The following is a 24874-nucleotide window of genomic DNA, read 5'->3' on the forward strand; positions in this document are numbered from 1 at the left end:
GCAGTGTCCTGTCCCACAGCTGGCAGGTTGATATTGCCAGATTTGCATGGTTTTGACTGAGTTGCTGCCTGCCTTTTCGCTTCTGGCAAAAGGGATTTGGAGAAAGGAAAAAAAGAGACTGTTGAGTAGAAATCCTTGCTGAGCACAGTCTGTAGTGACCTTGGTCTCTACTTTGTACCACAGAAGTCCTATCTGGAGGACAGTCCTAGAAGCATTTGCTTATCTCTGGTTTGGGTGCCTATCTTTAGATATCCAAAGCCTTTCCTGGGTTCCCAGTGTTATGTCCAGGACCTGTGCAAGTGCTTCAGTATCTCAGTGCCACCCCCTCCCCCGGATGACCTATCAGCAGGAGCAGCTTGGATAGAAACCTCACTGTGTAGGAACTGCGTGTTGAGCGCAGCTCCCAGCCCAAAGTAGGGTCTTACTGTACCCTCCCTGGCCTCTGTATTTCTGTGTGGTTTGATTTTCTTCCTCCACTGGCCAGGGAGGGAGGAGCATGTTCCTGACATGTACTCAGGCTTGGCACAGTCACACATGCATGGAAGAATGCCTGGGCATGGATGCCTGCCTGCTCACGTGCACCTGTGTGTTGGATTCACAGAATCATTCGGATTGGAAAAGACCTCTAAGATCATCTAGTCCAACCTTTAACCTAGTACTGACAAGTCCACCACTAAACCAAGCTACTAAGTTCTACATCTGCATGTTTCTTGAAGACCTCCAGGGATGGTGACTCAAACACTTACCTGGGCAGCCTATTCCAATGCTACACAACCCTTTCAGTAAGAAAATTTTCTCCTAATATCTAACCTAAGGAAACCAGGTCCTTAAACCATCTCTATCTCTGGACGCATGAAATAGTGAATAGAATAAGACTAACAAATGTGATAGAGCTAAATAGAGGGGTGAGTTGGGGGAAGCTGTCTTTGGACAATTATGGAGACATTCAAGAGTAAAATTAAGCTTAAATTCATCCCTTTCAGTTATTCAGGTGCCCTTTTCCCTCTTCTAGGCTCCATATTCACACTCAGAGCAAGGAGATGCATCCTCTGGATCTCCTGAAGTGACTGTGGGGTTCAGCTTAGGATATGGCACAAGGGAGAAGAGCCTTCAGAGCTAGAAAGCACTACTGTCCTGATTGGCACAGTTAGTAAAGCTGAGGTCTATGGTCTGCTATGAGCTATTTCTTGTTATGCCTTTTGAGCATGAAGTACTGTGCATTTGGTATCCAAAGAGCTCTGTTGAAGTGAGGCTTCATTTCGCGGTAAGGGTTCAAATACCCTTCAGATGGCAAATGGAGGAACCTGGAAGGACAAGGTTCACAGAGCACAGAATACTAGAGCCCAAATGGAGGGGTCTGGAGGGGCCCACAGTGCATATGGAAAGGACAGAGAGGCTCCAGACCTCCAGACCCCTTAATGAAGGGACCTTCAGAGAGGAAGGAGAGGATCAGAGGAGGTGCAGAGGGTCTGGAGAGCATTGGCAGCTAAACAGAGGAGATTGGAGCAGACCAGAGCATGAAGAAAATGTCTGATGGGGGTAAAGAGGGCATAAGGTTTGATCAGGACACCAGATGGGTCTGGAGAGGACCACATCCTTGACTGATTCCTGCGGCCTGGCTAGACTCAGGCTTTCATTACTCTGGTCAGAATTCCCACAACATTATTCATTTTTTATTTTTTTATTTTTTTAATTGTTGTTGACTTTTTTTTTCGTATCTCATTTCGTGTCATTGTCAGTGAACACCTATTTTCATCTACAGTTCTTGGAATGTTTACAGACAAAACAATATTGCCTAATAAGAACAGGATGTGTTTATAGAAAGATCTGAGAACAAGAGGAGAGATGACAGTTCGTCTCATGTAACAAATGGCATTTTTCAATATTATGCAAGACAGCAAACTACAACAAAAGCAGTACTCATGAGACAGACTTTTCTTCTTCTTCAGAGAAATGTTCAAACACTCCTTCTATGTGCAAGTTTTTGCTCTTTTATCTCCCAAGGTTCAGGAAATAGTGATGGCTTTTCTCCAGTGCTGGCTTTGGAAGGCCCAGCAGATTTCTCTAATACCCAGCCTAAACCTCCCCTAGCACAACTTAAGGCCATTTCCCCTCATCTTATCACTTGATGCTTGGGAGAAGAGCCTGATCCCGACCTTGCTACAACCTCCTTTAATGTAATTGTAAAGTACCTCCCCGAGGTACTTTAATTGTAAAGGTCTCCCTTGAGCCTTCCTTTCTCCAAGCTAAACAACCCCAGCTCCCTCAGCCACTTCTCGTAAGACTTGTTCTCTAGACGCTTCACCAGCTTCGTTATCCTTCTTTGGACACACTCCAGCATCTCAATGCCCTGCTTGTAGTGAGGGGCCCAAAACTGAACACAGTGACCTCACCAGAGCTGAGCGCAAAGGGACAGTCACTTCCCTAGTCCTGCTGGCCACATTATTTCTGATACAAGCCAGGATGCTGTTGGCCTTCTTGGCCACCTGAGCACACTGCTGGCTCATATGCAGCTGGCTATCGACCAATACCCCCTGGTCTCTTTCTGCCAAGCAGCTTTCCAGCCACTCATCTCCCAGCCTGTAGCGCTGCTTGGGGTTATTGTGCCCCAAGTGCAGGTCCTGGCACTTGGCCTTGTTGAACTTCATACAGTTGGCCTCAGCCCACCATTCCAGCCTATCCAGATCCCTCTGCAGACCCCTCCTACCCTTGAGCCTACATTCCTGCCTAACTTGGTGTTGTCTGTAGACCAACTGTGTGCGCACTCCATCCCCTTGTCCAGATCATTGATAAAGATATTGAAGAGAACTAGCCCCAACACTGAGCCCTGGGGGGCACCACTAGTGACTGGCCTCCAACTGGATTTAAATCCATTCACCACAACTCTTTGGGCCTGACCACCCAACCAGTGTTTAATCCAAAGCATACACCTTTGAGCAGCCAGCTTCTTCAGGAGAATGCTGAGGGAAACAGTGTCAAAAGCCTTACTGAAGTCTAGGTAGACCACATCCACAGCCTTTCTTTCATCCACTGAACATGTCACCTTGTTGTAGAAGGAGATCAAATTCATCAAGCAGGCCCTGCCTTTGATAAACCCATGCTGACTGGGCCTGATCACCTGGTAGTCCTGTAAGTCCTCTCAGTGGCTTTCTAGGTGCTTGACAACTGCTCCTGCTTTGGCTGTGTCCCAGATGCCCAGATGAGATAGGAACTGGTTCCAGAGCAGGAAGATAATGTAAACTGGAGAAATGGAGGACTTCAAAGAGGGGTAGGAATCTCACCACCAGACCTCTGATGCTGTAAAGTCCTGTGGTGCCACCTCCTGAGCATCCCATGATGTTGCTGCCTGTCCAACACTGCTGTCCCAACAACACTGAAAGTGCCCACTGAGAGAAGAGTTTGAAGTGGTCAGATCCCATGGGGCCTTCAAGCATGTATGCAGCTACTGCGAGATGGGTACCAGCTCCTACCGGGAGTATTTCGTGCTTAGGGGATTTTCTCAGCAAACTTTACTGGTTGCTGTCCCTGGGTGGAGAGTGAGAACTGCAGAACTGCTGGTGGTGGGGGTAGATTGGTTGAACCATGGACAGAAGGGAAGTGTTATCTGTAGGGGAGCCACAAAACCCACCTTAGCCCATAGCCTCTTGGTTTTTAATTCACCTGATTTCAACCCACACTGTTGCTGTGTTTGGCCTCTTACTTATTGCCCAAGTAGATCCAGAAGCAAACCTGTCCAAATCCTTGTCATATTCTTGTGTCCATAAAAGCTTTTTTTTTTTTTGTGTGTGTGTGTGTGTGTTGCTTAAGTTTAAAGATCTTGTTGCTACAGCTAATTCTTGATGACATATTTAGCAAACACCATCAGTGGCTGCATAGCTACATATTGTTAGACTTACACTAAGATTTACACGTGAGGATATGCAACCTAAATGGTATCACCAAGACATAATATGAATAACACAATAAGGGTCTGAAAGAGAAGAATTCTCAAACTTCTATTCACTCAGAACAGAGAGGGGATCTGATAGAGAGTCTATTGCAGTTGAGATAGGCTAATTAATGGATAATGAATGCCCTGGCTGCTCAGATGTCTTGTATGCTTTGCTGAATGATGATCAGCATTGGTAGGCAAGATACCCTGTGTTCTCTTCAAGCTCAAAAGATTGCACTGAAGAACCATAACTCCTAGCTGCAGGTGACATGAGACAACTTGCCTGTGGGCAGTTGAAAGTCCTGGGTATTGCCCTTAAACCTGAGCTGGAGTAGTTGGCAGGACACATCTAGTGTCAAACTTGCAATGCAAATGTCAGGTTACTTCAACCTTGGGAACGGGCATTGGGCCACCTGCGAGTGACAATGCACACCCCTGAAGGCAGACAGTGTCCCTGTCTTTGCAGTTTCACTGTTCCAAGGGCAGCTTGGGGGTCCAGGCTTCACTGAGGCACTAATCCAACAGCAATGATACATGTCAAAAATACAAAAGCAATTTAGCAAAATCACCCTGAGATACCTAGAATTCTGCATAAGTACAGTTTGTATGTAGAAAGCTGTGTGGACGTGGTAGATTGTCAGTCAGGATGAGCAGAGCGCCTCTAGTACCAGCTTCTGCTTTTGATACTGAATTTCATTTTAGGAGTGGAAAAAAGGCATTGTATTTTCAGTTCCCGAAAACCTAACCTTTGCACATATATAAATATTTGTTTTAACATGAAGCATAATTGTTTGCAGTTTTCTTCTTTGTATATTTATTTATTTATTCATTTATTTTGTCTCAGTAAGATCTGTGAAAATATTTAAACAGTAGGAAGGACTGGGTACTTAATCTTTTGGGATTTACATGGTTGATCATCAGTAACAAGTTCCTCTTGAATGTCAGTCTCTCCACAACAGCTTGTATAATGTTCTACAGAATGATCATAAATAACAGTACTGACACAGGGAAGGGTTTACACTGAACAGTAACTGATTTCTGAGCAAACAGAACAGAATTAATTCCTGGTACATTGTGTATTTTTCTTTTGCTGTTCAGAATTAAGATTTCACTTTTTTAAGATTAGTGATGTACTACTTTTGCAATTCTGGCACCAAATCATCGCAGTGTCATGAAGTATTCTGCAATAATGAAATGATTCTGAAATCTTTGCAGCCTCTACAGGGCAGGGAATTGGGGCTATGGTTGCCTTGGAGTGCCAGTGAATGTGGTACAACATTTAGCACGCAGCTCACAAACATGCATTGACCATGGTTTTGCTCTTTACCTGCAGCTTCTGGGCACAACCAGTGGGATTTTCACACAAAAAATGCAACACTCTTTCCTCTAGCATGACCTGCTGAGACATCCATTGTTCCCCACTCCCACTTCCACATGTGGAAGCTCAGCAATCTTCCCATTTGTTTAATTTCCAATGGCAGAGAGAGGTTGTCACCCCCATGTAGACGATCCTGCTGCCACCACCTGCCACTAAGCCTGTCTGCCATCAAAGATCATTCAATAAATGCATCTAAAATTAAAAAAAAAAAAAAAAAAAAAAAGACATCCAAAAAAGCAGGTGTACAATGCACTGGACTGCTATCAGCCTGTGACTTCTGATGACAAAAATACTTACTACCCTCCTGGCAACAGTCTTCACTTTAAAAGTCAATGCAAATCAGGTGGTTTTCATAATACTGGCAAAAAGCAATCTATCAGCATTGAATTTATATGAATTAGATGTTTTCAAAAATATTGAACCTCATGTTTAAAGAACTGAGGAAACTCTCCCAAAGTCTTTGGTGGAGTCTTCAAGTCTGTGACATTTTTCTAGGAGAAGGGCTGGATGAAAATGAAGGACACTGAACAGGACAAATTTCTCTCTTCAGAAGGAAGAACTAGGAAATTCATTCAATTCTTGGATAAAGTTCTGCCAGCACTGACCAAGTGTTTGATTATTTAACTGCCAAGGTGATGAGCGAGAGTCAACACTGGCTTGTCAAGAAACCATGCCAAACCAATCAGGGCAGCAGGTACTTTGAACAAAGCTAAAGATGCCACAGATAAGACCCAGTGGAGCTTTTGTCTCTGCTTCCAGTTATATACTTGTAAGCAAACTATGAAAGCCTGGTCTCAAAGAAACTAATTCAGAGTGGACATAAAACTAGCTAAATAACCTGTTATTCAGACGTGAATCACTTGATCTCTCTTTGAACGCTGGAGCACTCCTTCATCCACTCATATCTAGTGGTTTCATGTGTGGAATAGAGAGTGAGTTAGATATGGTCATAGGAGCAGAAAATTCAGCTGAGAAAACATATCGTGTGATTTCTCCTCCACCTTCTGTCTGCAGTTTGTAGTTCTGGGATACCTGAACTATATTGGTGTCTTTGTGTTTAATACATTTTGGAAGGTTCTTTCTTCCATTAATTTGTCTGATCAGTCCATGGACTCATCCTATTCTCAATGGTTTCACAGTTATGTGCTGTGTGAAAACCTCTCTCCTTTTGTTTATTTTTGTCCCTGCATTTGACAGTTTCATTTGGTGACTTTAGTCTTTCTATCATAAGAAGTTCTGGGCCCTTGCTGCTCATAAAAAGAGTTTATTACTCCACAGTAACATTCTTACACTCACCCATCTCACCTACCTGATCTCAAGATGAAAACATTAAGAAATCAAAGATGAATAAATTATAGCAGTATCTTCTGTGGATGGTTCATTCTTATCTTTCAAAATTTTTGTACTTTGTACAATTTTGCACTTGTTCAAGTCCCCCAGTGACTTGGACAGGATGGAGGCGCCTGCTTCTGCACTGAAGAAGGCAAGACCATGTGTAGGCATTTGGCTTACTGGTGGAGGAAGAGGAAGGATAGATATGTGCTCTTCATTTTCACACTAAGATATGTTTTAAGTACTTCACCACTGGTAGAGGTGTTCAGGTATATGCATGCTCTAAATCAGTACTTAATTTTCTTTTTGGTAAATTGATGGGCTTCTGAAAAAGCTTGTCTGAGCCTAAAAATTTGGCTACTTAAACTGAATTTAAAACAGAGTACTCTTATTTTCTGAATATAGTTTTACCAGGCACAAGTGCCATATATAGTTTTTTGTTTGTTTGTTTGTTTGTTTTGTTTGTTTTTTTTCACATTATGGTCATGAGCACTGTCTTTTGAAATAATCCTGCCTGATGTTCAAAGAAGTAAATTCTTTCTTCTACCTTCCTATTTGCCCACTGAAGTGCAGCCCTTTTTCCTACTGATCCACCTTGTTCTGTGCAACTGCCTTGTTCTTTGTCCAGTCTTTTTCATCCACAATGATCAACAGAGATTTTATTTTAATTTCCAAATCATTGATGATCTGACAAGTTTTTAATTATACTAATAATGTTATTAAGCAATTTGAAATGGGAGACAACTTTGGTTTTCCTTGATACAAATTTTGGCAAGTACCTGCAATGGCACTTACCCAACTATGTCACTTTAAAATAAGGTTGCAATTTTATTTTATTTATTATTTTTTTATAAATATCATGTCTTCACTCCTGCCAAATCTACAAATTCTGATGGCTGGTTACTGCTTACAGTTTTGTGTTGTGCTATGACAAATGCATGCAGCCTTCTTCTGCACACTTATGGTCAGCAGTTCATATTGCGTATTCTGAAAATACAGGGCACACACACAGAAACTGCATGCAGGTCCACAGGTCCACCAGACAGACATGCCTATTTTCACCTTTGTATACTCTGCAAACACATGTTGGCAAAATGACACATTTCTGGCTTTCCAAACCAGCAGACATGTCAACCAAAAGGGAGAAAGAAGCCAAATTCCACCATCATCTTCTACCTTCATAAAATTAAGATGATCCCTTTCACCTTGCAGAAAAGAAATGTGTACCTTTATTCTTTTTCCTTTTTTACTGTTTTTTTTTTTTTTTTTTTTTTAAAGAAAGGAAGTAAGCTTTTACCAAAAAGGAACAGAGAACTGTGCACCTTTCTTAATTCAGGAAAATAAATCAGCAGATATTTCCTCTTGGCTCAACTTGGTCCCAACTTCTCCCTTTTTGGCCACACCCAGGTCAGACCCAGCTGATTTCTGTCCTGCTGCAGATGTTATAAATGACTGGCTAGTTTCCCAGTCTTATGAGCTCTGCAGAGATGGAAGGTAAGATCAGTGCTTTTTAATCTTAAGTCTGTATTTAACCAGTTTGGTATTTCTGGTGTGGGTATTGATGCATCCTTTAGCTGAGCCCAAGGAGATGAGGAGACAGAGTAGAGCATTAGGAGCTGGTGTCTCTACTTACTTCTTCCAGCATACCTGAAATACATATATTTTGAGAAGTGGGAAAAAGGAGCTTTCCTCCCTCATGTAGCAATACGCTGCAGTAAAAGACTGCAAGGAATAAGCAGCTGTCAATCCCTGTGAAGAATTTCCCCAGGCTGCAAATACAAATAGCCTGGCTCATGATGAGAATTTCACCAGTTCTTCCGAATTTTATCTTTATTTCCTGTTCTAAACTGTTAAAATATTGACTAAATGACTTTATATATATACATAATTACAACCTTTCGGTTAAGTAATTCCTTCCCAGGAAGTCACTCTGCTACTGTATATATACTCTCTCTATATATAAAGTCTGGAGGACCAGTGCTAGATTTGCCTCCTCATCAGTAGCAAGACTGAGAAGAAGTAGAGAGGGCAGGTTGACCATGAATTTATGGAGTCTCCTTCACACCAGCCACCTGCAACAGACCCTCCCAATCTCCGTACAGTGGGACACTGCCCTCTTCCAACACACTTTGCTGACAACCCTTGTCACTGAAGGTTGAACTGCATTTGGCTATCTCCTTGGCAATTACTCAGTGCAATTTATTAAATGTCCTACATCACAGGTACAGCCTTGTGTCCCATCAAGACCTGCAGCTGGTGTCTTTGCAAGTCAGAGTCCCAACTACAAACCTGATCAGAGGGGTTCTATATTTTATTCCTAGGTCCTGAAAGATATATTCCAACCAAACAGGGCCTGTCAATCCCTTCTGATGGTTCAGGGAAGCTCTGCCCATTCATTTATGTGAACTGAGAATTTTTATATTTTGTTTTTCTCTAGGCATAAAACTGATAGTAACTCTGCTAGGAGTAATCATCACCCTCTGCTTAGTTGGGCCATTGGACTCATTAAATCGTAAGTTTGTTTTTCCTCCTGCTGATATTGTATTTGAAAAGATGTGATGTTTTATGGGCCATTTGAGTCAAAACTCAGTCAGTCTGATTTCCTAGTTAGTCATAGTTCCAATGTAAATTTGAAATACCCTGCAGATTTGCCCACTGACAATGAAATCAATGCCTAAGAAGCTTGTCTATGTTGGGTCTTCCGAGGGCGTGAGTATCATTTTATGACAGTAAAACTGGTCACAGACCATATATTTGGCTACTTCCATGTTATATCTTAAGTGAATGTCCCTTCTTAAAGGGAAGAATAACTTCAAAAAGAAGGGTGAAAATTAACTCTCTAAAGACCTCCCAAAGCCAACAGAGTCAAGTCTGACATGGATAATAAGCTATCACTTTATGGTCACTTACTGTCCTATAACTTTCATGACCTCAGTGATGGGGCGAACCAGGTGAACAGAAGGAACAGATAAATCTGTCAAAGTAGTGCTAAAAACTTAGTGAGAATTGCAAGTAAAGTGAGTCAATGTGCCCCAGCACCCAGAGATAAAGTAGGACGTGTAGCTCCTGGCGTGCACTACAAAGTATCCTCAATTTCTGTCTTTTTTTTTTTTTTTAAGTAGAGCACTTAGAAGTGCTATCAGACTCATCTCTCCTGAGCAGCATAAATGAAGCCAGGCAGCTGGTGGATGCAGCGTACTTACATGCCCGAAAAAGGTGAGTCTTTTTTTGCACAACAGCTTCCTTATTTTAAGGCAATAAAAGAAAATATATTTGTTCCGCTCTCCAGTGCGTGTCTATTAAGGAGACACCTTTATCTAAGGACTCTCCCTGTTATAGTTGAAGAGGTCCTTTTCCTCAGTTTGGCTGGATCTGGTGTCTAGTGGTACGAGCATGCTGAATACATGCTGAGTCCTCTCCTGGCTGCTGAAGTTCTGCCTCTCTCCAGAAGAACCACAGTCATCAGAGTGGTGCAAAGGAGCACCCTTGCACAAAAAGTTTCAGTGTCACCAAATTTAAAGGGAGTCAAAAGCCAGGAATCAGTTTATACCATTTGTATTGTCCCCAAAAGCCTGTTCCAGGCAGCAGGCTGTTTTGGGGACGAGTCTCTCTCTCTACAAAAGGTCCCTGGGGACAGGAACAGAAGCAGCATATCCAAGACTGTTTCTGTTCACAGAATATATATTGGGACATCCTAAATGTAAAGTTTTATCCAGTGACCGAATAACTCAATTTTCCACAGATTTTTTTTCTAGCTTTTCATATAGTTTAACAGGACTCATTGTGACAAAGATGTAAAGCAAACTTGAAAGGGATTACAATGACTTGTCTTCCAAAATTTACCTAAGATAGAGATATGCAAACCTGATGAGCAGTTAGTTTGTCGTAGGTGAGCAGAGCCTTCCCAGGGACCTGGCAGTGCTGTCATGTCTAAATACACCAGTCCTGCAGGACAGAAGAGGTCACTTCATGGGACTCTTTCCTGTTTAGCTTAAAGCAAAAACTAGAGGAAAAAGTTGCCAGCCCTATGGATTTCCTGAAGCACTTAAAGGAGCCTGTAGGAAGAACCAAATCTGCAGTCCGTGCTGCCGACTATTTGGAAACTACCTTGAAACTCCTCAAAGGAAAGCTGCAGCTGCCTGGGAAGGGGAGATTCAATGTTACAGGTAATGTGGTTTAGTCCAAAATATCTTGCCAATGGCAGAAAAGCTGTCATAGTAGGCACATCAGAGAGCAGCTCTGCCATGATCCAAACAACTGGTTATAAAGCCCTTCCCCACAGAGGCACAGCTGGTTCTGTTTGACTTTATGGTCCTGGGTGAGTAGACCCTGTAAGCAGTGGAAAGATAAAGTGTGTTCAGAGGCAGACCCAGACCACCTGGTGTTTTAATCATCAGTTTGGCACTGCCTATTTCAACTCATATCTTTGATTTAAAAAAAAAAAAAAGCCTAGGGTGAATGGGGTAGGAACAATGTTGCTAAGAATAAGTGGAATAAATCTGGGACAAACCATGCTGAGTGTCAGGAGACTCTAGCCTCTGAGGACAGAAGCCCATCTACATGGTCATGATTTTGTTCCTAGTCAAATGTAAAACTTTACTGGTGATGATGGTCCTCAAATCTCCTGGAAAGTTGTTCCATGCCATCCCAGCTTTCCTTGCCCAGAGATGACAAAAGGTTTTAGGGATCAAATTAACGATGAAAACGCAGCTGTTATATTTCCACAGTCCTGACTCAGCTCACAGCTAGTGTGCCTCTAGTCAACACAGCCCTGCCTGTGCTAGAGAATAGAAAGGACATACAGATGAGCAATTTCTCATCTATTCTGCCTGAATGTTTCTGAGATATCAACCAAACCAGGCTCTTCAAATCATTCCAGTGGTCCTGACAGTATTCCTTGTTTTATTCCCAATGGATTAATTCCTAGAACAATTAAAACAATTGTCATGTGACCTTGCTGACATTGGAGGTACATTGCCTCACAGCTGAGGAGCGTGCACCAGCCACCTGGACTCTTTGGGCTGAGCACAGCTGCTGGAGCACAGGCTGCAATGCCAGGTAATTGGCAGCTGCAACGTGCCCACCATCAAGCTGATGCTGACAATTTGGTGGTGCAAAGGAGTTCTTGTTTAAGACAACTTCACTAGTGCTGAGCCCTGCGGTGTCATCCCTTCCTGCTAAACCTCACAGCCTTACCACTATTGTCATAGTGTCTCACATCTCCTCTTCATTTTTTTTTTTGTAGTTACTGGACTTAGTTACTTAGTAAGAGCAGAGTAATTCTGGATGAGCTAATGGTCCTTGGTACAGAGAGAGACAGACAGGCACAAGTTATTCTGGGGAAACCAGTTACTGCACATCAGCTGGTGCACAGCAACTTTTTGCGTATGCGTTCTTAAGCCAATAAATGCCATGTGATAAACATCTGTAACAGAACAGGGATAAGTGGAGACCTATATTTGGTCAGATGAATCATGAGCTGAACTTCAATGTAACTACCCCTAAGTAACTTCAGGAAAGCTGTCAACTCTAGACACCAAAAGTCAGTGCATGAACCTTCTCCATTTGCGATTCATCATCAGAGAAAATTCATTGAGCTTGTTAAAGCCATTGTACAAGTTTAAATCCCTGAGGAAAAGTGTTATCTGGTGGGATTTAGTTGCTGACACTTTCAGCATAGACCCACTGTTTCCCATGCCAAGATTCTCGTGTTACTGAGGGATGAAGTAGGCGGATACTGATGACAGAATGTATTCCACAAGAAGAGTGCATTTTCTGCCAGTTTAAATCAGAGGAAGTTTTAAATAACATTTGATGTTGGTGCAGTGGATGCTGACCTTACTAGGGATACAGAAATATCAAGCATTAACTTAGAATACCAAGAAGATACAATAAGAGTGAATGTCCTTTTGCATGGTCTCTTTTGCAGACCTCCTAGACAGAAAACAGAAGGAGATGATTTTCAGAGAAACTGGCTGTGACTGTCAGATTCATTCTATTAAATGCCCAGAGGATGATAGTTACCGGACCATTACTGGAGAGTGTAACAACAGGTAGGATTTGTGTGTGGGCAAGGATTTTCCAGTTTATGCATTGACTCAGGTTAGATGTCTTAAAGTAATTTGTGTACCTTTCAACAGGGCAAGAAGAGTGAAATGTTTTGTTTGTTTGTTTGTTTGTTTGTTTGTTTTTAGTGATGCCTGTATCAGGTGTTTCATTTCTACTTATACCTGACAGGAAAAAGATATCATGTCTTGAAAACTTTGCACATAAGTCCACTGCTGTCCATACGTTGCTTTGGCTGAAGGAAAGGAATTCCTGGGGTGGGGGAAGGTCAAAAGTTGAGGAAAGAATATGTGGGGACTATGGAATCCTAACCCTCTCTCTGCTTGAGGCCCCAGAAAACCGCCCCTTCCTCCTTTGTAATACCAGTAGTATTAATTTTCCCAGACTTAGGGAGACTCCAAGTTTTGAACCTGATGAGTGTTGATTATAAAAATTTTTAACTTCAGATTTCTTGGACATAGTACCTAAAAATATTTTTAAAAACATAGGTCCATGGGTCCTGTGAATATAAATAATCCTTGTTTGTTATACTCCACTAAGAATTACGGCACATATGACTAATTTTGGTGTCTGGTTTGTATAAACATATCTTTATAACTCTCAGCATATCTGTGGCTACCGAAGTACACACTCTTGTGATACGTAAGAATGGGAAGCAAATAAGACTTTGGCTCTTGGCTTTTTAGCTCTGCATAGCGTGATCCCTTAAGCTGAAAAAAATGAGTTTTTCACTTTTCTGGGCATTGTTACTTCCTGGTTCAAACCTAGGATCATACTCTGGTTTGTTTCTCCTTGATAGTGTTTTGTTTGTTTGTTTTTGTTGGTTTGGGTTTTTTTGATGAGCAGATGGCAAAATTTCTAGCCTGATACTTGGAAAGCAAAGCATACTGTCCTGTTCTGCCACAGATTTGCTGCCTGATGTACTAACTCCAGACGCCAAATGTGATTGCACATCACAGCTCTATATCACCTGTGCGGGGAGCTCACACTCAGTGCTGGCATTATGGTTGATCTGTACTTTCGGTCAGTCCCCAGAGCCTTCAGCACCCAAAGAGCAGCTATGCCCATGCTGATTTTTAGGCTCAGAGTAGGGTTGTCTTCAGGCTTCCCAATCCAGTGAGATAACACGATACTCAGTAACAAAGGCACTCTGTGTTATATAAACACTTTAAAATGGATCTTGCTCAGCTTGAGATGCACACCATGAGATAGTGCTTGAATACTTTGCAAAAATTTCCTGTAAGGACAATAATAGCAATCAAAATGAGCTGTGGTGGTAATGGGCTCTGTACTGATTTATTTATTTTGTAATTGCTTCAGCTATGGTGTGGCGTTTGTTCTAGGGCATGCTCTTATTTCACAGCACATTGGTGTGAATTCTGGGTATACCACCCCTTTTTCAGTATAGACAGGTATTACCCTGTGTTTATTGATTTAAAAGCTTATACACAGACGGTGTGCATAAGCTGATATTCAGTAACTATCTTCCTCAAAATAGCCTGTTTTACTGTGTCCCTAGAGTCACAGATCGTTAGCTCAACCAGTATTATTGTTCTTCTGAACAAATTTTACTGAGGTTATTGATAACATATTTATAGAATAGTGTAGAAATATATAACCTACCTCCTTTCAAGATTGCCTAGTTAACTGAAGTTAACCTTGAGTTTATTGACTGAGTGATTTCAAAGGATGTTTGGGGAAAAAAACTGATGTTTCATAGTTGCCTACAAGGAACTTGCTTTTAGTGCTTCAAGTCACAACCAGGACTAACTCTCTTATTGTGCCAAGTCAGCTGAGGAAACCTGTCTTCAAAACTGGTAGGCACATAGACACGTTTAAGAATGCTCTCATTGCAACTATTCATTTGTACTGCAAATAGGGCCAATGATGTATTGGGCTATAGTAGGAGGAACATGATGTGCAGATAGAGGGTCCAGTTCTGGATACTCCATAATTCATGAGGGATGCAAAAAAACTAGTGAGGATTTCACAGCAGACTTCCAGGAATATCAGGGGCCTGGAGCACGTGGCCTCTGAGAAGGGGTGAAGGGAGCTAGACTTCTGTAGTTTGGCTAGGAGGAGGCCAAAGGCAGATCTAGTGTCTGCATCAGCTATTTGAAGTGTAGTTACTAAGCAATGGAGTCAAATTCTTCTAATTAATGTGGGAAAATATAATTACCATAATTGCAGATTGCACTTTGAGCTGTTCATGCTGAACAAAGGGAAAACTTCCTGAAGGTGCAGCCTTGGGACTGGTCCCCACTGAGGTGAGGGACCTTCATCCTTTGGTGGAGGATCTTCATTCTTTGAGGCTTCCAAGCCTCAACTGGACAAAGCATGGCCACCCTGATAATTGGTGACGGCCTTGTCATAAGTGAGACCACGCAATTTTCTGGTCTATCAAAAATATTTTATTAATTAAGTAAGCAGGCACAAGCAAAACAGCGCTGGGCGGCCAGGGAGTCTCCGCTCCGCCACGGCACGCAACTTTCCTTTTTTCGCATCGCTGTTTTATAGCATCCAAGTTCCTGTTGAATCTCTTGAGGCTGCGCAGTCCGTTGTTGGGGGGGGTCGTCGCTCCTCTCTCAGTGTTCATGCGTTATGCTCGTGCTCAGGAAAGGGGGTAGTGAAGCGATGCCTTGCGATCACAGAGTCTTTATTTCATCAAGGATGTTTGCCCAGCACCCCCTTCCCCACTATCTACTTTCTTAATCCTCCCCCTTAACAAGGCCATAAATTGTGAAACCTTATCTTCTCAGTATATTCTCTGCATTCCTTTTAGAGACAATGAACAAACACCTGCTAATTTATCACAGGCCTTACTGTGAGACTGTGATTTTGTGTGACCAAGGTGCTACAGAGATATAAATTCCAAATAAAATTAATGTCATGAGGAATCTTATTTTTTTAAGGTGTATTTAGATAAACTTTAATAAATAAACTTGAAAAAAAAATAAGAAAAGATTCCTCGTGACATTAATTTTATTCGGAATTTATAATAATAATAATCCACAGTCATAATCTTGGTATTGTTTACTTCTCAGTGTTTTCTGGCTATCACCTTTGTTACTGGAATAATCAGACATGGATTAAAGGTCCGCAAAGCATTTGTCTACAAGCCTGAAACAATTAAATTATTTATGAAATAATACCAGTGTTTGCATTTCTTCTTGTGATGTTCCAGAAAGCATTCTCATTTGGGGGCCTCCAACCATGCATTTGCTCGCTGGCTCCCAGCAGCATATGAAGATGGAGTGTCTGTTCCCAGAGGAGTAAGTGAAGGAAAGCTTTACAATGGATTTCCACTCCCACTGGTGAGAACAGTTACTCTTGTCTGAGTAATAGTAGCGAGCACTGCCCTCAGGATGTCCATCAGAAGTGAAACAATGACAACACCTAGAGTGTAAATTGGCTGCTAAATCAGGTGCTAATTTAGAGCTTGTTTTCTGAAACTAAGTTGTGGCATGGGCTCATGTGTTTGTCAGAGACAGAGATGAGAAAAAATGATGCAAGTACTTCACTAAGCAAAGAACGGACAACATCAAGATATTTTCAGAAGTGTGCATTCTCAGGTTTGGTGCAGACAGCACCAGGGTGGGCTCAGATACAACAGGGTTTTTATACATGCAAGGAGGCTTGGTTGTTCCTAAGCCATCTTTTTGACTTTACGGGTACCTGCACATACCTCAGATTGAGCCTGCCATGAAGCGAGGCTTGGCTGAGTGACTGTGGTGTTAAGATGGTGCTGCAAAAGGGCTGGAGGCTATAATCACATCAATTTTAGTCCAACCGAGACATGACATGGGGCTGTTCAAAGCCATAATTAACTCTTATGAACATATCAGAGATCATCTTAGCCATGTTCTCACAGTAGGTGTTATGCTGAGAGGCAAATTCACCTTGGAACAGATAGTCCACACACCTTAATTTTGATTTTCTGCAGGTTCGAAAAGTGTCCAATGAAATTGCTCGAACAGGCAATGAGAACATTACTCAGGATCAGGAGCTCTCTCTTTTCTTCATGCACTGGGGCCAGTGGGTCAACCACGATATAGACTTAGCCCCTTCCAGTGGTGCAGGAGCAAACCCGGATCTTCACTGTGAGACCGACTGTACCTTCAAGTCCCCTTGCTTCCCAATCAAGGTACCATGAATTTTGTTCCATCCCACACCACCTTAATAATAAATAAAACCACACAACTTTTGCTGAGGCATTGCTTACGTTTGTTTGCTTTAGTTCCCCCCTGATGACCTACGGGTGCTGAGATCAAATTCCTGTATGCCATTCATCCAGTCAGCTTCAGTGTGCAATCCCAGGACATTTACCCGTGAGCAGATCAATGCAGTCAGCTCATTCATTGATGCCAGCATGGTGTACGGCAGTGAAGACTCCGTGGCAAAGAGTCTTAGAAATCAGACCAGCCGGATGGGTTTGTTGGCTGTGAACCAGAACTTCACTGATGCAGGGTTGGAATTATTGCCCTTTGAGAACAAAACAAAAAGTGTTTGTGTACTCACAAACAAGAGTATGAACATCCCCTGTTTTAAAGCAGGTAAGGTGCATCCGTGGAGTAATTTTCTGCTGGGAGCGACAATGATATCTTAGTGGTCCATAAAGCCAAAAAGGATCATTATGCTCAATTGTCTCATGTCTCTTTATATTTGTATGAGGCGCTGCAAGACGTGAATTTATAAGGTGAAAGACAGAGACCACTCATAAATTTAGAAAGAGTAATAACAAAACAATAATTGTTTAATTAAATACAAAAGTGATTTTGTTTTCATTTCCAGAAAGAGTTACAGCAAATCACCCCCCCCCCCTTTCAAAAGTTTTTTCAAAGGTAGGAGATTTTTTTTTCAATAGAATAAATACCAGAGTTTAAAACTTCCCAGTGATTTTTTTCCCTCCTACCTAGAATTCACCAGTTTTCAATTCAATAAATACTAAAAATTAAAAGCTCTTAAATTCTGTTAATAACTCCTTGGTACCACATTCTAAATTTTAATATTTAAGAATATCCCAACATATATCTGAAGACAAGTCTAGAAATATCAGTCTGAATTTTAAACAAGACAATGACTCAAAAGGTAATGATTTAAAATGGGAAGTAGTCCCATTGTAGAAGTAGAATAAGTACAATATTAAAAAAAAACAAACAAACAAACTAGAAATGTGAAGCTTCCAAAGGTAATGATAAGAATATAGTGTGTACCCATTACATAATATTGTCACTTTCCTTCCACATGAGAAGAGTCCCTTGCTGAATGAGGAGAGACTCGGTGCTTCTTCTGTCAGCTGCCTGAGGGACTTTGCCACATCTCCTCAGTTTTCTCTCCAGCATCTCTGCTGAAAGTACATTCACAGGCCTCTCAGAGGTGTTCATAAGTTGAGTGAACTGAGATAGATTTTCAAAACCAAACATTCACAGCGATACAAAGGAAGATAGTTAAAAGCCTTTAGGTACAAGAGGAAGACAGGTTTACAGCTGCTTCATGAACAAGTACAATTTAGCTTAAATTGCCCAAAGCCCCCTCTCCAAGGTTTTGGATAAATGATCTGGATTGTCTGTGATTGAAACAAATATCTGGCATGAGTGCTAGGAAGTGTAACCACAAGCATTACTGTCAGTAGCACTATTGATTGCTGCTTGTCTGTCCTAACATCAAAATCTGCTGTTGAAATAAAAAGCAGCTTACAATCTTCCTAAAATATTTTCATTTATAGGTGACAAACGGGTAACTGAAAACCTGGGACTTTCTGCTCTGCACACTGTCTTTCTCCGAGAGCACAATCGCCTGGTTACAAAGCTGGGGAAGTTAAATCCTCACTGGGATGGAGAAAAGCTTTACCAAGAGAGTCGAAAGATCGTAGTTGCCATGACCCAGGTACCAACCACTACTCACTGTTTATCACTTGCATGCTTAGAAATTGATTTTATTCCTGTAAAAGGAGGAAAAATAATGCTTTGCATAACTCATGGAGATATTTGTGGGAGTTGAAAACTCGTGAATAAGCACAGTCTACCTGAGACAGCATGCATGTCCAGAGGTTTTTTGAAACCCACATGTACTTTCTTTAGCAGATATGAAGATGTTCAATTCAGCTGTTCTCTTTGTCACCTTGTGTAGTAACAACAGGATGGAAATCATGGAAAATCCTCCTTCCCTTTCTCTAATGCAAATAACATTGCTGCCTTTTTTAAAAAAAATCAAGTATTTTACCTCAGCATCTCCTGCCAGACTCATATTGTTGCTACAGCTTTTTTTTTTTTTTTTTTCTTCCATGAATATCTTACAATGCCTCTGCCACTGGTCTGAGATTCTATGTTCACTGAGATTCCATGTTCTCTTTGACATTGATGGCATTTCTGCTACAACTGCTGACCACTTGCTCTGCTTTTGTACCTTTTTCAGATAATAACATACAGGGATTATCTTCCACTTGTGCTTGCAGAGGAGACTAACAGGTGGATACCCTTGTACAGTGGTTACAATGAGACTATGGATCCTACGGTATCAAATGTTTTCTCCCTGGCTTTCCGATTTGGTCATACCTCAGTACAGCCTTTTGTATCCCGTTTAGATGACAGTTTTCAGCCTATGGGTTCACTTTCCCACATCCCTCTTCATTTGACATTTTGTGCTTCTTGGAGAATTATAACAGAAGGTAAGAACATAGGGCAGCCAGCAGTCCTGATCTGGTCCTGAAGTAGGCACTCAGGTGGAGGTACTGGTTAGACACACAAGCCGAGACTCCAAAAACTGCTTTAGCTCCATTTACTTAATTGTTAACAAAAATTATAGTGCCATTGAGCTTGAAAGTTGCTCACGACATGTTTACCCAAGGGGCTGAAGACAAATGAGTGGTCTGCTAGATGTGGGACATCAGAACAGTCCTGCAGAACTGTCTCCAAACACATCACAAGAACATTGGACCTGTACTGTACCCAGGGGAAGGAGCTTTGCCCAAAATTACATGCTGTAATACTCCAATTACTGAATGTTACTGAGCACCCAGTACACCATTGCATTCATATTCTGAACGTGCCAGTAAATAACCAGAATATGTAACAGATCAAATCTGCATCTCAGGTGGCTGTCTGCCTCTCATCTCAGTGAGACCTGACAGTGTGAGCGAGCACTGTGCCTTCACTCAAATACCGTAATTGCTCATGCCGTTCTGGGAGGCACAAGATACACAGTGCCAAAAATCAGTCAACCAAAATTTAGGCCAGACTAAGCAAGTTTTTTTATAACCCCCTGTAATTGGCAGGCATTGCCAGAGGGTGACACATCAATCCAACTGACCTAAGACAGGGTAATTGCTTTCTAGTGGTCTCTTTATGACTCTAAAGAGAATTATGGGATCCATCTCTTATACAGCTGATGTCTGCAGGCATGAATCTTTCCAAGGAAGACAAATGTCTCCTCCAAAATGAATTATCTCAGTAATTATGGAAAATATACCAAAATATATGCATGCAGCCAGTTTTACTGTGTTTTTTATAATTCTGTCTTAATGACTATGAAAAAGACATAGACAAACAGACATGAATTGATTTTATTTTTTTCATTTAATGTTCCAGTAAATATTTCTCAATTGATAGCTAATTCTAAACAAAGTAAATTGCAAAACAAAACTTTGGATGGAACCCCATACATCAGTGTGTGCTGGGGACTGACTGCCTAAGGAGCAGGTCTGTAGAAGGGGACCTGGGGGTCCTGGTGGGCAACAAGTGCATTTAAGGTTGCAGAAAGGAAGGCTGAGGGACAGGAAAGGGTAGGGAATCTGGTTGCTAAATGGGGGCCTTATCAGCTGGCCTTTGCGGATATGCACATAGGCACTAACATATGCTGAGATGGAATTGTGGAGGTAGGTGAACTCCACGCCACTCAGAGTAGAAAAAGCATCTAATGCAGCACTGTTTCAGCTGCATAGAAGGGCCCATCAAAGCTGGAACTTGGTAAAAAAAAGTCCTTTCCTGATTTGCAATGAATGCAGGTGGTGTTGACCCTCTGATACGAGGCATGGTTGTTGATCATGCAAAACTAATGAAACAGAATCAAATTCTTGTTGAGGAGCTCCAGAACCACCTTTTTGAACAGACTGCTGTAATGGGTCTGGATCTAGCAGCCCTGAACTTGCAACGGGGAAGAGACCATGGCCTTCCAGGTAAGGAGACACAAGTCCACAGGTCCTGTGAATAAAATTCCTTTTTCTTTGTTGTTTATAGCAGCTTCATGAATGTACCAAGCTTTTTCCAAACCAATGGGAAAAAAAAACAGTACTTTGATTTAAGGTGGAAGAATGGATAGACAGACTCAGGGAAGAAGAGGTCTATATTATACAGATCTTTCTCTGAGGAATTAAGAAGAGGACAAAGGGCCTGGAGGGCAAAGATGATAGTTGGAATAATGTATTAAAGAGTGGAAGAAGCAGTGGTGTATTGCCAAGAAAGCGTGTGGGGTACAGAAGGTACAGACCCAAGTGACAAAGTTCAGTTTTCATCTGAGCTGGACAGACCATCTGTTCTTTGCCCATCAAGACTTGTTTTATGTCTTCAGACAATCCACAACTCTGAGCAGAAGTGGTTTGCACCCATGGGGATGATTGCCCCCAGGTGCTGCGGAGGAATTGGTGTTATTGGGATAAGCACAACAAAATGTTGCTCTTTCCTACGATTTTGATCCTAGACATTTTGCCTCCCAAAACTGCAAGAACTGGTGCATTCACCCTCAGCACCAGGTAGCTCTAAGTGACAGGATGGGCTGAACCGGTAGCCATGTGTAAAGAAAACCCAAAATGTTAGTCTGTGCATATAAAAACAACTTTTGAAACCATGGCATTTGTTGTGACTGTCTCTACCTAGATAAGAATGTCTTCCAAATCCTTTAATGCCATGTGAAGAAGCAGACGTTGCTCATGACCTCAGGGGTCTGTTTAGCTCCTGAGCATAAGCAGATAGTGGGGAGACATGGGTCCTGACCAGCTTCTGCTTTTGCAGGTTACAATGCCTGGAGGCGCTTCTGTGGGCTCTCCCAGCCTCAAAGTGTAGAGGAACTCTCTGAGGTGCTAGGCAACTCCAAATTGGCCAAGAAGTTCATGGACTTGTATGGGACACCAGACAATATTGACCTTTGGATTGGAGCAATTACAGAGCCCTTCATTCCCCAGGGTAGAGTCGGGCCCCTCCTGGCCTGCATCATTGGCACCCAGTTCAGGAACCTGCGTGACGGAGACAGGTAGGTAGCTCTCCCATGGCATTTATTATGGGGGAAAATGGTTACATTTTATGCCTTGCACTGATCCAGCCCATCTCTAACACATCACTGAGTGCTCCCAGCAGGACTCACACCTTGATTTTAGCCCTAGTTGTCAAAGGGTTCTTTCTTACAGCCCAGCCATACAGACCCATGTGTCCGAGGAGCACCAGCTCCAGGCCATGGGTGATCTGCAGCAGGCTCTGCCTGAGGTGACATTTGCTCTCAAGGTACGGAAGGGAGGATCAGTCACTGTGTCCCAGCAGCCTGGTGATGCTGTGTAATGGCAGATGAGTGTGGCAGAGGTCACACCTGGAGACACCTCTTTCCAAAGTGTTGTGCTTATGGCCTGATGAATCAAGGTGGATCTGAGCCAGGATTCACCTTGGCCAGATTTCCATTTTGGGAAGTAAACAGCATCAAGTACCTTGAAGGAGACTATAAGCTGCTTCTGAAAATATCGTTGCAGATTCTGGTGGGAGAAACCAGGAGTTTTCACTCTGCAGCAGTTACATGCACTGAAAAAAGTTTCACTGTCGAAGGTGATCTGTGACAATACTCATATCAAAAAGTTACCCCGGAACATGTTCCAAGCCAGCACTTATCCTGAGAACTTTGTTGACTGCCATGAGATTGACATGCTCAATCTCTCAGCCTGGAAAGATGAACCTGAGAGTGGCAGGAAAGGTACTCAGGGGACTTCCCTTGTCTCTCAAAAATACTAAATCTGATCTACAATGTCAGACTCTCTTGCACCTAAAGCAATAAAAGAATTAAGGTCGTCATAGTGATCCTGCCCCCAGAATACAGTATGTCCATCCATTCAGCCCCATTCAGACACAACAGGAAGCAGACAAGCTGTTAGCCTACTCTCCTCATAATCCACTCCTTAGCAGCCTAATTCTTCCTCTTCAACTCGATGGAATATCCCTGACAGTCCAATCTGTTTTGGCCCCTGTGAATGTGTTCTCTAGGAAACATTCCAAGTTGGAAAATTTATTCCAAGACATCTGGAGTCTTTCTTCATAGGAAAGGTGTCTATGAAGAAATCAATCAGAATTTTCCAAACTGCTTCAAACTCTTGCTCTGCTGATCTAAGCCCCTGCTTTCCTCTTGCCTTCCCCAAAGAATTACAGTATTTTAAGTTACACCGTCAAAACAACTCCAGGTATATGGCCTGACACAACAGTAATTTAACACACACAGTCAGTGATTATGATGTGCCACATCCTGAAAGACAGTAAAACAATGTCATCATACAAAAGACAAGGAACTAGCTGTGTCCTCCTACTGACATTTTTTTTGGCACAAGCTCTCCCAGTTGGAAATGATGTAGAGAGAGCAAAGACTTGCAGAAGACAGAGCAGAATATACTACATCGAGTTTTTCCTTCTAGCAACCTATGTATAGATTATCACAATATATTGGGATCACCTAGTTTGTTCTTTGCAAGGCACAGAGAGTAAAACATCTCCATGCAGCTCCTGTGCTGAGTTTGATTAACTGTGTTTGGAATAGACACTGGCATTTAAAAAAGACTTTTGATGTAAGGGCTGAACAGTGGTGACTCCACCCCGTTCTTCAGGAGCCAAATTCAGCTGCTGCTTCCCTTCTCTATGAACAATAGAAGCTTCCTCAATTGTTTTATTAACTTTACCTTATGGTCAGTGAAATTTGCTGAGCCACTTCCTCTGGTCTTTTTATCACCACCCTGGGAGGAAGCTGAGCTGTGTTTGCATAATGCAGCAACAGTGAAATCCCAGGGTATTAAAAAACAACAGCTAAGAGTTAAACCTTGTCAAGTGTCATGCAATTGCTCCCAAAAGCACAAGTTCAAAGGGCTTCCTGGTGCTAGGTCACTGAAGGTACCTTTTGACAAGACATCACAGTGTCTCAAGGAAAAAGGATACACAGGTGAATCAGGCTTTCTGGCCCAATATTCGGTTACTCATTGAACAAAGACTAATTTAAGCTATGGAGTCAAATAAAAATGTGGAGAGGAATACTGTGTCCAGCAAAGACTTTCTGCTGTTCAGCAGCCTTTTCTGCTGCATTTACAACTTCTAATCTTGCTCTTCCAACCAGTACTGGAAACTTCTTTTGATGGCACTAAGCTGTTTTGGGAAACTACTGCCTATATGTCATGTTCAACCAACTGCTGTTGATTGAGCATCTGGCATGTGTTTTCCCAGAGAGGAGCTCAAGACTGAGACCACTGTTTTATTTGCTGTACTGCATTTTTTTTTCATTCATTTGTAAAAGCTTCCTGTAATGAAATTCTTCAGATAAGGCAGTGACATTTTATCACCTATTGCCTTAAAAATTTTCAGAGGTTTACAAAACTCAGTTAGGTGCTGTTTGTTTTATGACTGTTTAAAAGCACAATCAAAGAAGAAATTTTCTGCTTCCCATCCTGAAGGGGAGGCAAATCTGGAAGCCAAGGTGCTTGCATAAAACATGTTTAAAACATTGTCCTTATTTATGATTTCTTAATTACAGTAGTAGTAATTTAGCTGTCTAAATCAAATTCCTTACCCTTTGTATCTGCTCAGAATCTAGCAAGTGCATGTAACATGTAATCTTCATCCCAATGTTACTTATCTCCTTGTTTTGTTCAAGAGTGTAACATGGGGGGGGGGGGTGGCAGGGCTGTTTCTAGTTAGCAGTGAAATTTCGCTCTCTGAAGACGCTGGAGAATGGCAGCTGCATCTTGAAGCCTAGAGACAGCTTTTACTTAAACTCCATTGTGAAGATGTGTTTGTCTGTGCGGGGCATTAATAAAATACATTAAATGCACTCATCTGCATTTGGCATCCATTCTGGTACGTCAAACATCTGTCCCAAAACATTCTTTGACTATGGTTCATAGCTAAACTTATCAGCACAAAAAAGAAAGCAAACTGTAA

General features: G+C 42.0%; 1 protein-coding gene across 1 annotated transcript; it reads left to right on the forward strand.

Moving 5' to 3' along the window:
- The first annotated feature begins 8680 nt into the window (after positions 1 to 8680).
- On the forward strand, positions 8681 to 22693 carry LOC118254071 (eosinophil peroxidase-like). The gene is made up of 13 exons (XM_050714808.1): positions 8681 to 8742; positions 9020 to 9153; positions 9764 to 9857; positions 10632 to 10807; positions 12571 to 12694; positions 15892 to 16021; positions 16651 to 16851; positions 16945 to 17260; positions 18433 to 18593; positions 19122 to 19374; positions 20710 to 20880; positions 21713 to 21950; positions 22438 to 22693. The coding sequence occupies exons 1-13, from the start codon at positions 8681 to 8683 to the stop codon at positions 22691 to 22693; spliced, it is 2316 nt and encodes a 771-aa protein (XP_050570765.1).
- Positions 22694 to 24874: the final 2181 nt, after the last annotated feature.

The sequence above is a fragment of the Cygnus atratus genome, chromosome 20 (genome assembly GCF_013377495.2).
Source record: "Cygnus atratus isolate AKBS03 ecotype Queensland, Australia chromosome 20, CAtr_DNAZoo_HiC_assembly, whole genome shotgun sequence".
Taxonomy (NCBI): Eukaryota; Metazoa; Chordata; class Aves; order Anseriformes; family Anatidae; genus Cygnus; species Cygnus atratus.

What these genes read in the sequence shown, in the direction of transcription:
- LOC118254071 (XM_050714808.1), top strand. Translation starts at nt 8,681, where the DNA reads ATGAATTTATGGAGTCTCCTTCACACCAGCCACCTGCAACAGACCCTC. An exon ending in GGGGAGATTCAATGTTACAG is followed by an intron (nt 10,808 to 12,570) that starts GTAATGTGGTTT and finishes TCTCTTTTGCAG; the next exon opens with ACCTCCTAGACAGAAAACAG. An exon ending in CATCCCCTGTTTTAAAGCAG is followed by an intron (nt 17,261 to 18,432) that starts GTAAGGTGCATC and finishes TTTCATTTATAG; the next exon opens with GTGACAAACGGGTAACTGAA.